Source organism: Manis javanica, chromosome 9 (genome assembly GCF_040802235.1).
Source record: "Manis javanica isolate MJ-LG chromosome 9, MJ_LKY, whole genome shotgun sequence".
NCBI classification, from domain to species: Eukaryota; Metazoa; Chordata; class Mammalia; order Pholidota; family Manidae; genus Manis; species Manis javanica.
In genome coordinates, this window is record NC_133164.1 from 102,561,937 (window position 1) to 102,574,444 (window position 12,508).

At 52.3% G+C, this 12,508-nt stretch overlaps 1 protein-coding gene across 10 annotated transcripts in view; it reads left to right on the forward strand.

Moving 5' to 3' along the window:
* Nucleotides 1–12,508, forward strand: part of CTIF (cap binding complex dependent translation initiation factor) — a 290,169-nt gene that overhangs the window by 155,416 nt on the left and 122,245 nt on the right. For all 10 annotated transcript variants that reach the window (XM_073213026.1, XM_073213035.1, XM_073213031.1 and 7 more), the window contains one exon: nucleotides 607–683. In XM_073213026.1, the coding sequence (XP_073069127.1) occupies nucleotides 607–683 (77 nt within the window). The remainder of the gene's footprint in view (nucleotides 1–606; nucleotides 684–12,508) is intronic.

A 12,508-nucleotide genomic window follows, 5' to 3' on the forward strand; every position in this document is an offset into this window, starting at 1 on the left:
ATTCCTAAATTATCCCCATGAGTATGAGAAATGAGGATCTCCGGGAAAAATTGCATGCAGCGTTCTGGACTAGGAGGGGGAAGCACATGTCCTGCCTAGCATGTTCCCTCTGCATGAGGCTCAGGCTTTGCAAGGGAACTGCATCTCCTTGATCTCCCAACAGCTCAGAGAAGACAGTAACATTCCCATTGTGTTAGGAAACCTGATGTTAGAAATGTAACTTGTCTTCAGTCATCAGCCAGTGAATCTGGGATCTGGTCCCAGCTCTGCCCTTAATTCTCTATGGTCTTTGACCCAGTTCATCCACCTCTCTGGACCTGAGTGTCCTCAACTGTAATTTGAGTGACTGGATATAATAGGGACACATCTACGTGTGTCCCTACTATTCTGTAATTCTAGCATCGTTACCTGACAGATTCATCATTTCTAGTCCATTAAGTCTAATATTTTCCATTTTTCAGTCTAGGTTTGGCAGTTGGGGCCTGGTCTTTCCAAATTCTCCATTTCTTTTTGTCACAGACATTGCCATTGTTACTTCAGTCCCAGAAGTACCTTGCTGTCTTTAGGAAGTAACTAATGACCCCCTGTTCCTCCTCCACCATGCAGGGCTACCATCCAATGCCCCATGAAGTGGAGATCGCGCACACGAAGAAGCTGTTCCGCAGGAGGAGGAATGATCGAAGGTAGGAGAGACTCCATCCAGCTCTGGGTTTTTTTCTCCGGTTGAACGTCTGCAGCTCCATCAGTTCTGGCCAGTGTTTTGCTTTTCCCAGTCACCAGCTGATGCCTGTGAGATGAAGTGGTTACCGGTGGGGCAGTGGGGGCTACACGTCTCCTGGCTGGCCCAGGCAGTGGATCCCCTGAGGAGTCCTGGGCAGGGTCCAGGTTTTGCAGGAGGAGAAATGTTCATTCCACCGACCTTACAGTGCCAATAGCCATCCTCGAGGGACTAGACCCAGACGACGTGCGTTTTGAGACATGGCCCCTAGGAGGCTCTGGAGCTCGTGATTCCAAGGGTGTCTTTCCTCCTCTGCAGTCACTGGGAGTTGTCCCTGGCCTGTGCTCAGCTCTGCTGTGACAGGCGACACACAGATCAGCAACTGCATGTGCTGCTGCCCTGGGAGGCTTGGAGGAGCTCACAGAAAGGAAGACAGAAACCAGGGTCTCCCGGGACCTCAGGGAGCTGGGTGGCAGCCAGGGGGGCAGAAAAAGTGCTATGAGGTGGTTCTGGACAGGAACAAGCAGCAGAGGCCAGCGTCCTGGGAGGGTGTGCCTTTGTTGCCTTGAAGCTTTTCTTCTGTGGAAAGGTCTTGAAGGTGTATTTCAAATGGAAAACTCCAGGTGCAGAAAAATGTTTGTAGAATGTGGTCATTCATGCTGAAGGGAAGTTAGGTTATATTTTTTGCTTAAGTATGCATGCATTATTTCTGGATGGAAATATAAAAAAAGGAAAGAGAGAGAAAGGAAAGGAGGAAGGGAGGGAGGGAGAGGCTCCTCCCTGAGGAATTAACATAAGGTGTTTTCCCCCATAATTTCCTCTTAGGTAAAGGTGATGGCTTGTGGTTTTATCCTTAATGAACAGAGAATGTTTTCAGAGAGCCAAGAAAAAGCCCAGCCAACATCCCTTACTCGGAAAGGGCTGTGGCTGACCAGGGTCCCTGATTCTTCCCTCCACACATGGGCTCTGAACAAGGAGTATTGGGTGGTGGCCACAGCTTGGGGTGGATGGAAGACTGGCACCCGGAACGTCTCATCAGCTGGTGGGTTCAGTGGGTCTGAAACAGTCCCAGATGACTGTGAATGTACAGCTAGCTGGGAGGAAGGCTTAGAAATCAAAACCACTGGGCACGTCATGCAGCAGCATCAGAGGCAGAAACTGGTTGAGGAGAGTCGGACCAAGCAGTACTCCAGGCTTGACCAGAGTGGTTATTGCACCGTGTGCTGCCTCTGTGCTGTGCAGCCATTAAGGGGCTAATTCCTGGTTTCTGGTGGAGAGAAGAAGTAGGGAGCACCCTGCTAAAGGGGCATGGGATTCATAGGGTCTGGGGAGGAATCGAGTGGGCAGAGGCTTGGCATCCCTCCTCCTCTGTCCTGTGGTTCTGAGTGTGTGTCTGGAGGTGTGGGGAGTCCCCAGGCTTCCAGATGACCCGCTTCCCAGGCCCAGCCCATGTCAGGCTACTACTTGGCATTCAGGTCAGCCCCACCTCCACGTGCAGTCCATGTCACCTCACTCAGCAGGGATCCCTTGGACAGTGGCAGGCCTCCGGAAAGCAGAGGCACAGCCCAGGAGTGTAGGAAGAGCATGACACGCACACTTTGGGAAGCTGACTTCCGCCAAGCTGCACTCATGTTAACAAATGCCCGGGTTAGGTCAGCACACCTCGCAAAAGGATGTGGACCTGGGACAAGGTCCAAAGCCCAGCAATAAAGATGATTAAAGGGATGGAAAGTATGTCCTGTGAGGAGAGGCGAACGGACTAGGGCCAGGGAAGAGGAGGTTCAAGGAAAGAATGTTCATGCCGATAAACTCCTGAGGGCTTTAGGCGGAGAGGGGAGGGGCAGCTGCCCCCACATCACAGGGACCCAAGCCAGAGGAAGTCACCTGAAATGGGAGGAGAGAGTGCCCAGCCACACCAAGAACGGACTCAGGGAGCAAACGTCTTGACCATCAGGGGCTCAGACTCTGCATTCAGGGCAGCAGAGGCACCCTGGGCAAGTGCTGTGTGCTGGCTGGGCCGCTGCACCTTTGCTCACAGTCCAGAACCCCGTACAGTCCATCACTCAGCCATCACGGAGTCCGGCTTTCAGGAGAAGAGCAGGCAGCCAGGTAGTTTAAGGACCTCATTGTCTGGAAGCAGAAGCTAACACATGGGGGCCTCCTGAGTCCTTGGGGGAGCATGTGACTGACATTTGAGGAACAGCTGCAGAATATTACCAGGTCTACTCTGACCTTCCCAGCTGGTTATAGATTAAGTAGGAGCCTTACTATGTCCCAAACCTTTATATTTGACCTTGATAATACTTTTGTACAGCAGAGTAACTTTCCATGTATGTGGGGGCTTCCAGCACACTGGAAGGGCCTTGCACTCTAGGAACAACAGGGGGCAGAGAGGGAGGCAGCCAGAATCAGGTTTGGTGGTCATGGGGTACACATCTGCGTCATGCCTCTGATCACACCCTCTGCTGTGGGGAGAGCAGGTAGTATTTCCCCATTTAAAAGACGGACAGCTGAGACAGGAACAGTACCCAAGATTGTTCAGGTAAGAAGTGGCAGAGCTGAACTCGCCTCTACTGGATACAGATCTTGGGCCCTTTTGACACCACAATCTCAGGTGGACCTTTGGCCGAAAAAAGGCCAAAAGCAGGGAGCTGGCGAGTGCCTAACTGGGGTGTGGCTGCAATGTCCCATGAAGGGTAATGTCCTGCTCTATCCTCCCTTGTCTCTGTGGCTCTCCATGGAATGCCTGCCAGGGTCTGTGGCCTTCTATCAGCCAGGTGTCCAATAGCTTCAAACTCCACACAGCACGAGCGGGTGGCTGGACCTGGGATTCTGTGATGCTCTGCAGCCTGAAGCAGGCATTCTGCCTTACATCAGAGCTCCAGCTGGAACTGAGGGTTTGGGTACGCTCTTACTGCTTTTCTTTTCAAGATTTCGAAGTCTGGGGCACATGCCCTGGAATTAGGCACTGGACATGAACCCCACTCCTCCGATTGCTAACTCTGCGGTCTGGGCAAACTGCTACATATTTTAAAAACTCTACTTCCTCTTCTGTAAAATGGACCTACTCATGGGAAGGCTGAAAGGAGTTAATCCTTGTAAGACCCCTGGAAATGGTCTTCTTGCCAGCCCACTCTTCAGATCAGAGGGGAGTCTGAGGTGCTCGGGAAGCACTGTAAGATGGGACACGTGCAGCAAGGGTGAGCTGGCATCCCATGATCTGACCTCCCTGGGTTTTCTTGTGAGCCAGCGAAGGAGACTCCCCCAGAGCAGCTGTCTGCAGGCTCTGCTCCCACATTCCGTGGGCTGCTTCCAGGGACTCCGTGATTAAAACTGACGTGTGGACGCCTTTTCCTCATTTTGCAGAAAAAGGTTAAGATCATGAGCTGTGCATAGGCTTTCTCCTGAAAAATGTACGCAGCACTTGGACAACTGGTAACCACTTGTTTATTTTGGGAAACTCATCAGAGATGTTTGCTGACTTCAGACAAAATTATGCATTTCATGATAATGAATGTACTAGATGAGTATTTCATGCATTCCTCAGAGAGCAACGTGCCTCCGGGCACCATCTCCCCGCAAGTTAGAGATTAGAGACCTGCTGACTGGATGGGGGGCCTGCTGAGGTTTGTCTCCCACCCAAGCTACCTCTCCACAGGCTGCAGGGCAGAGGCGTGGGCTCGTGAGAGGAGAGTCCTGGCCACGCCGCTGATGCCACTGCCAGTATCTGTCTCTCGGAGGCAAAGGGGGATTTTCTCTACTCATTCCCCTTCCCTATTCCATTTGAAGAAATGATCAAACTGAGCAGTGAACAAACGTCAGAGTGTATGTTCCCTGGAGTGCCAACTCTGGGAGGGTGATTAGCAGACAGGGTGCCCTGGGATCAACACCTGTAGACAGGAAGGCAGGGAGTGGGACTGGGCCAAGGGGAAGGGGAGCTGCAGCGCAGTCTGTGTGGGGACTTCTGTCCCTAAAGGGAGTTCTGAAGTTGGGGTGACTCTTTAGAGTTCCCCCAAGACAGAGTGGAGGGGCAGGCCTTCCTGCCTCCTGGTCATTGGATGTGGCTGCCACAGCCTCGGGCCGGCAGCTCTTTGCTCCCAGGGCAGTACCTGTCCAGGCTGACAGCTGTCTGCCACAGTACATCCTGCAGCTGGGGGGTGACGCGTCATTCCTGAAGGGGACCTGAGCAGCCATCCCAGCAGTCACCGCTGTGAAGCACTGTTTAACTCTCCAACTCGGACTGATGGAGCAGCCCTCTGCTCTGTAGTCTGGGCTTGAGAGAACACCAGAGAAGTGCCAGATGTGGCCCCTGCCCTCAAGGGCCTGAGGTGTGGCTTGCCCAATGCTCTCTGGCTCCAGAAGCCACCGGAACCTGGTGTGTGTCTGTGCGTACCCAAGTGTTCAGGGAGAGGAGCCAGCAGGAGTGACTGAGGAAAGTTTCCTGCAGGAGGTGGGCCCTGAGCTAGCTGCAAGAGCCCGGGAGGTTTGGGAAGGGAGATGGGAGGAGCCTGAAAGCCCCAGCTAAACAGGTGCAGGAGCCAGGATTCCCACCTCTCCAGAAGCCGCCCCACCAGCCTACCTAGAGGCAGAGCCAGATGGGCCGAGCTCCCTGCAGCCATGACTCCCACTGACTACTAGAAGGGGATGCCAGAGCTCCCAGCTCCCGAGGACCTCGGCCCAGTGTTGGAAGTCTCAGTAGACCCTGCAGGCTCCAGAGCCCAGCCTCTGAGCAGTTAAGAGTGAGGCAGCTAACGGAGGCATTATCCAGCCATTGCATGATGCCTGCGCAGCTGGGGAGACAGGAGAGCCCTTCTCCAAATTAATTTATCTCATTAAGTGAGGTCTCAGAATGATTAATTAACTCCATGTGCAAAGCAGATTTGAAAGGAAGAAGAAAATGCCATGGTCATCCCCGGCTAGTGTCAGATGGCTTTACTGTACAGGAGGAAGGAGAATGAGCTGTCCCCACATCTGCGAGGGCCACCTCCTCCCTGGGTCCCCAGGTGACGCAGTCAGACCACATCCAGGACGATACAAGATGAGCAGAGCCTCCAGCAGCTCTTGCTGCATCTGTCCTATGATTAACTGTGACTATGGCTTGCTGTCCTATAATTGCAGAACCGATTAAGAATCTTGGCCCTCTCTCCCTTCCTCTGCCAGCATGTGCCCAAACCCTCCCTGGGTGCCAGGCTCTTTCCCTAGGGATAAAGTTAGCGTCAGCCATCAGATCTGATTATGCAAGCCCCCTGTGACATCATCTAGGTCACTGAAGAAAACAAACTGGGCAACTAGAGTTAGTGATGATGGGATGCAACTTTGTGATATACCAAAAATCCTGAATTATATCATTTAAAAGGGAGAATTCTGTGGTATGTGAATTATACCTCAATTTTTACAAAAAAATTTTAATGAACAAGGCAGGTCCCAGGATAGCACTCCCAGGAGGTGGCAGGGCCCTGGCAACACTCCCTGAATCGTGATGCTTGCAGGGTTCCCCAAATGTATCCGGCTAGTAATCCATTCACAAAAGGATACAGATTTGGCCTGGCCATAACTTGGTCTGTGTGAATCTCTGCTAGCTACTAGTGGTTGCATCTTTTCTTCCAAATCATCTGTTGGGGATCTCTTTGGAAGAGATGATGTCTGTATTTTTCTGATATTTGAAAATTGAAACTATATACACATGGCTACAGTCTCTAGCACTTTGTTCTCCAAGAGTTCTCAGACATGGGCAGGGGTCATTTATGATCTCGGTGAAGAGTCCTCTTTTCCTGAGCAATGTTGCTCCATCTCTTGGGCAAGAAGACAAGAACTCAGAGTGCCCATCTCTCTCCCACGACTTCCCCCTGGGCCCTTGGAATCATACAGATGCTCTAGCAGGGTCTGCCTTTCCTGGTCCAATTCTGTGCTCCAGCAGAAGGCTAACCTTTCTTTCAGCTGCTCCCTTAATTTTACATCACCCACTCCATCTGCATGCTCATGCTTCTCTCCTTCTCACTCTAAATACAAAAATATAAGGTTAGAATTGTCATTAACACTCAAGCCCACTCCTTGACACACTCTGACAACTCTGCCCCATGCTTTGATGGTCAGCAGTGGTTCTGGGCGACCCCTCATTCCATTCTAGAATGCACCTGAGCCCTCCTGCTTTTCACCTCTTGGTCCGTGGACAAGCACCCTGGGGGTGCCCTTGCCTCCTTAAACCCCTTTCTCTAAGTCGTAGCTGCTCTCTGGAGCTTGCTGTTCCCCTTAGCACCTTAGATCATTCTGTCAGTCATGGAGTCCTTCATCCTATGAAGATGACTGAGGCCCAGATCTTGCCAACCAGAAACTGATGAGGAATTAACCTCATTCGGAGCCTTGGATCTATCCATCAGCTCATTCATCTGAGCTGTTCAATTAGCCCTTTTGGAGGTACACCCAATCTTCATTATTTGGGGATTCCATATTTGCAAAATTCACCAACTTGCTAAAATTTATTTGTAACCCCAAAATCAATACTGTGCTTTCAAGATCACTCATGGACATTCACAGTGGCAAAAAATTTGAATTGCCTGACATGCACAGTCCAGCTGAGATCAAAAAGCAGATGCTTTACTTTCTTGTTTCAGCTCTCACACTGCAAACAAGTCCCTTTCACGATCTATTTAGTGCCTTGTTTTTAACAGTTGTCTACTTTTTTTGGTGAATTTGCTGTTTAAAATGCCCCCAAGCATAGACCTGACGTACTGTCTAGTGTTCCTGAGTGCAGGAAGTCTGTGATGTGCTTTATGGAGAAAATGTGTGTCTTAGATAAGCATAATTCAGGCATGCATTATATATGGTCATGATACATATTTTTTCATGATAGATGTATTGCTGTTAATGAAGAGTTCACCACTAATGAATCAACATTATATATTAAATGTGGTGTCTTTAAGCAGGAACACACTTAAAAGGAGGTTATATATTGGTCAGTCAGAGAAAATGTGACAAGAGGCTTGCAGAAACCTAACCCTGTATTTCCCTTGGGAGCAACGGTTCAGTATTCCCTAATTCAGTATTTGCAGGGCTTTATAGAACATAAGTACTATGAATAATAAGAATTAACTGTGCTTGCTCTTTAAAAGGGTAGAGAGATCCTTGGGGTAAAGGACTATGTTGTGAGTGATGGGATTTCAGGCCCATGTGATTCATCTTGTACATGCAGTGGGGGTAAAGCTGGGGGAGGAGAAGGGGGGAGGCCTTCCTGTGCTAGCTGTCACCTGGCTTAGGTTTCACTGAGGGGACCGCTGCCTCATTTGCCCCATCGTGGGGTGACACCATCGCTGACTGAAGCCCTCCAGACTATTCAGGCCCCGCAGTGACCATCACTGTCATCCTGTCACCGGGAGCCCAGGGGACAGCGAGACGGATCACCCGCCCATTGCCCGAGGTTTGTCTTTATATCCCAGCAAGGAAATTGCCCTCATTAAGTCCCTGCTAAAGATAGATAAGAAAATGGGACAGGCAAACCCCCACCTGGCAGACAGCCGTGTCACATTCTAAGCAAAATGAGTCAGATAGGAATTATTTTTAGGAACCTTCTCCTCCTCCCCACCGCCCACCCCCAAGCGGGTGCTCTTGGAAAGAAGAACAGCTCATTTCTTGAAGCCAGATGTCCACATCTGTGTGATGGATGTGAAGGCCCTGACACCCCTGGAGAAGCCCCCGGCCTTGGTGCAAATCACAGATGATCCTTTCACCAGTGCACTGAGTCACCCAGCACTGCAGGCAGAATGGGCTGCCGAGGGGGCCCTGGGCAGGCGGCCCACCACTCACCGATGAGCGAGGCGCACTCTCAGGGATGCCCTTTCCTGGCACATGCTTCATGCTCAGGAACCGCTCTCCACATCTCACTTCATGGGAAAGGAAACAAGGCCCTGGGATCCTCTTCTAGGGAAGGACCAGCATGTCTCTTGGCCCAGGGCCTGCATTCACGCAGGGGCCAGTCTGTGCATCTTGGCAGACCTCCTGGTGTGGGGCCTATGGCCTACCCACCCTGCAGTGGCATCTCCCAGTCTGTGCCCACTGCTGGGAAGCTGAGCGTTGCTCTTTCTTGCTAACTCTCTTCCCCTTTATCCTGCTATTGGGATTCATTCAGAGCCCCCTGACCCCTAGATGGCAGAGGAGGTCACGGAAGCTGACAAAAGAGGAAGCGGGGGCAAATGCCTGGTGGCCTGGAGGGCAGGTGGGTTGATGAGGAAACTGGCTGTAGAAGGGGAAATGCCATCTCCCCTGGGTCTGCGTCTGGGTCAGGCAGTGGAATGGACACCCCAGGGACCAGCCACCTGAACTGGTTCAGTTACTCCTCCTCAGAGGTCTTAACTTCTCCTTCTCAGCAATGCTAGGCATTTGGGAGCTGGCTCACAGATGTGCACCCCCAACCCTTCCTACCTTGCTGGGGCAGATGGAAACAGGGGACTCTGAGGGCCCCGAGTGACTGGGCTTCTGGCTCCAAGCCTTCCCTGGGAGCATTGTGCATGGTGGGCAGCCCAGGGCCTGAGCTAGCCCTACTGGCTTCAAGACAAGCTTGTCCCTCACCAGGCAGGGGATCCTGAGGAAATGGGGTGCTCGCCAAGCCTGCTCTTCTTCTTGTCCCAAGGACAGTGATGTGCAGCCTGCAGGGATGACATGTGATGGCAGGTACACAAGAAGTCCCAGAGGCCAGCTGGGGCTTACAGTACAAATAACTGGTGCCCCTTCTATCTTCAGTGCAGCCCATGTACCCTCTCCAGGAAGTTCCAGAAAGGCAGGCCAAATCTACTGCTCCTACGTACATCTTTTGGGACCAAACCTGGTCCAGGTCTGCACCCTGGGCACCCAGCCATGGCTGGCTGAATCCTCTTTCTCCCAGCACTCTGGCTGCCTGAGATGGATGCTGCCTGGGACCACCTTGCCTGTTGGGTGCACTGTGCATCTCATTGTTTCTAGGGCCTTTTTGCTGGACCCACAGGCAAGCCCAGCCCACCCTCAGTGCCCTGGAAGTCACTTAGCAATTTAATGAGCACTTCCAGAATGCTTAGAGGACCCACTGAGCCCTTTACAAGTATCAGCTCATTTGATCATCCTGACAACCCTAGGAAGGATGTATGGTGTTTGTATTTCCATTTTACCCATGAGAAAAATAAGTTGCATAGAAAAGTGAAGTAACTTGCCCAGAGCTGCAGAGCTGGGAGCAGCTGAACCACACCACACACCCAAGTGGTCTGGTCTCAGAGCCTGTGCCCCCTCCCAGGTCTCTGCTGGAAAACTCTGTCCTCTCTGCCTGCTTGGCCTCCCCCTTCTGGGTCCCTCACCGCCTTCTAACACACACACCCTGATTAACTCATGTGCCAGGGGTGGTAACAGCATGGCAGCTGCTCTTTTCAAATGGACTGAGGGGAGAGCTAGTGCCTAAGTCAAAGGAATGAATCGATGAGGAGGTTTCAGGCAGGCTACCCTCCCTCTGCCCCTGCACCAGGTCCGTCACAACTGTAGATCCCTTCCCTGGTTGGGTGATTCATGCAGGGACATATTTAGGAGGTCCCTGTAGTAGCCTAGAGATTTCCTAGGCTGTTGGGGGGGTGCCCCATGTGGTGAGAGGCTGGAAGAAGGGGGTGGTATGAGTTATAGAATGGTGGGCAGCTTTCAGGGAGGGCATTCTGGCCAGAGAGGGCTTCCTCGAGCTGCCAGCTCCCCAAGTCCCAGGGGTACAAACCCCAAGGACTAGGGTGCCTTAGGCTCCCCAAGGCTTCCCAGCAGGGACAGGAGCACAGGTTTTAAAAATACCAAAGTGCCTGCTTGCCTGGGTCAGCACTTACCCTGAGCTCCAAGAGTTATTTCTGAGTCTTCCCAGTAATTTAATTTTAGTCATTTATTCCAATGTGTGTGTTTTGGGGAAGCCAAAGTGGCCTCTATTATGGTTTGGAGTATTTTGGGGAGCCGTGGTTTCCAGAAGGGATACAGGGGCTCAATTAGGTAAGATACCAGCAACAGAATTAAAGTTATTCAAGATGACGGGCCTTTAGGTCCTCAGAGGTGGTGTCTGTGCTTAGCTGCCACAGGGGAAATTCAGACCAATTTACTGGCATGCCCAGTGGTCGTCTCTGAAGTGGTAGTTTGTGTCAGTAGACCTGCAGGTACCCTAGTGCCCTTCAAAATGCAGAATGGATATAACTGCCAGTTCTTTCCAAGTAGGTCTGGACGGACAAAGAGACAGACAGTCTAAGCACCAAGAGTGGACAGGCCCACACCCATGACAAGCTCTGTAGGTCCAGCTTGTGGGTGGATGCTCAAACCCACCAGCAATTCATGGGGCATGGGGAGCTTAAACCTTACAGTTACCAGCCCATTAACCTTGTAGCAGTTTTTAGAGGTATTCTGAATTATTAATAATCTTTTCAACAACCCTAGGAAGGAGATACTGCTCTTATGTCCATTTTATAGATAGGAAAGTTAACTCATACAGAGAAGTGAAGTAAATAATAGCATATAACCTTTCTCACAGACCTTCAGAACCTTCTACCAGCGCCAGCCACACCTGCCCTTCCCCTCGGCTCCCTGAAGCTGTGCCTGCTGGACCTGCCTGGGCCCCTCTGCCCACCCCCTGCTGCACCTGCCCTTCCCCTCGGCTCCCTGAAGCTGTGCCTGCTGGACCTGCCTGGGCCACCCTGCCCACCCCCTGCCGCACTGCCCTTCCCCTCCCCTCCCCTCCCTGAACCCATGCCTGCTGGACCTGCCTGGGCCCCTTTGCCCACCCCCCTGCTGCCGCACCTGCCCTTCCTCTCCGCTCCCTGAAGCCGTGCCTGCTGGACCTGCCTAGGCCCCTCTGCCCACCCCCTTACCTGCCTAGCCAGCCCCTCTGCCTAAGGCCTTTCTCACCTGACTACCCAAGCTCCTTTTTGCCCTCCCTTGGTCCTCTTCCCTGACCTTCCCCACAGTCGCCGGGGTGGGTCAAGCTGGGGTGGCCCAGGAGAGCACTCCTCCAGTCCCCCGGGTCCCCTGGAGCAGGTGCTGCTGGGGGACTCCCGGGGAGCAGGCAGCCTGAGAGCACGCAGGATCCTTGCTCGCTAGTGGGGAGGGGAGGGGTGCCAAGCCACCTCTCCAGGTAAACAGGTGAGCCCAGAACAAAAGCAGCTTCCCCAGGCAGCATAATCTGCAGTTAGTCCCTCCCTCAGGGCTGCAGTGCCCTTCAGTTGTCTTCTAACTCTGGTTTTGTCAACTTCAAGGGGAGGATTCTGTGAACAGAGGATCAGTTTCAGGCTTTCTGTTTGTCGGTCCTGACAATGAACTCAGAAAAGCTGTGTGTGGACTCAAAACAAAAATGAGAAATGTTTTTAAGAAGAAAAAAATACTAAATGGGGCTGCATGTGTGTTTGGTCTGGTGGCCAAGTGACCACAGTAAACACATGTTCCAGGCTGGCTCAGTGCGTCAGGGAGCAGATGGCACAGCCTGGTCACCCTGCACAGGAAACCTGGTGCCTTTGAGCTGCAGGCTGCAGCCATGGCTCAGAGGAGCTGGGCGGGGACCGTGGCGGGACAGGCAGAGGACAGGATTCTGACTTGGCCCTGAGGTTCCAGAAGATTGGAGATACATGGTCAGGAGTGGGACAGGGAATGTGGTCATTAGGAGCCTTCTAGGCAGGACCCACAAAGGTCAGCTCCTTCCCAAGGCCCCACCGTCTGATTCTGGTCTCCCTGCCCTCAGGACAGCAGGGGCCTCTTGGGCACCCTTTCCTGGCTGAAGCCCTCGTATGTTTTTATTGTGCTGCTTACTCTGCACGCAGTTGG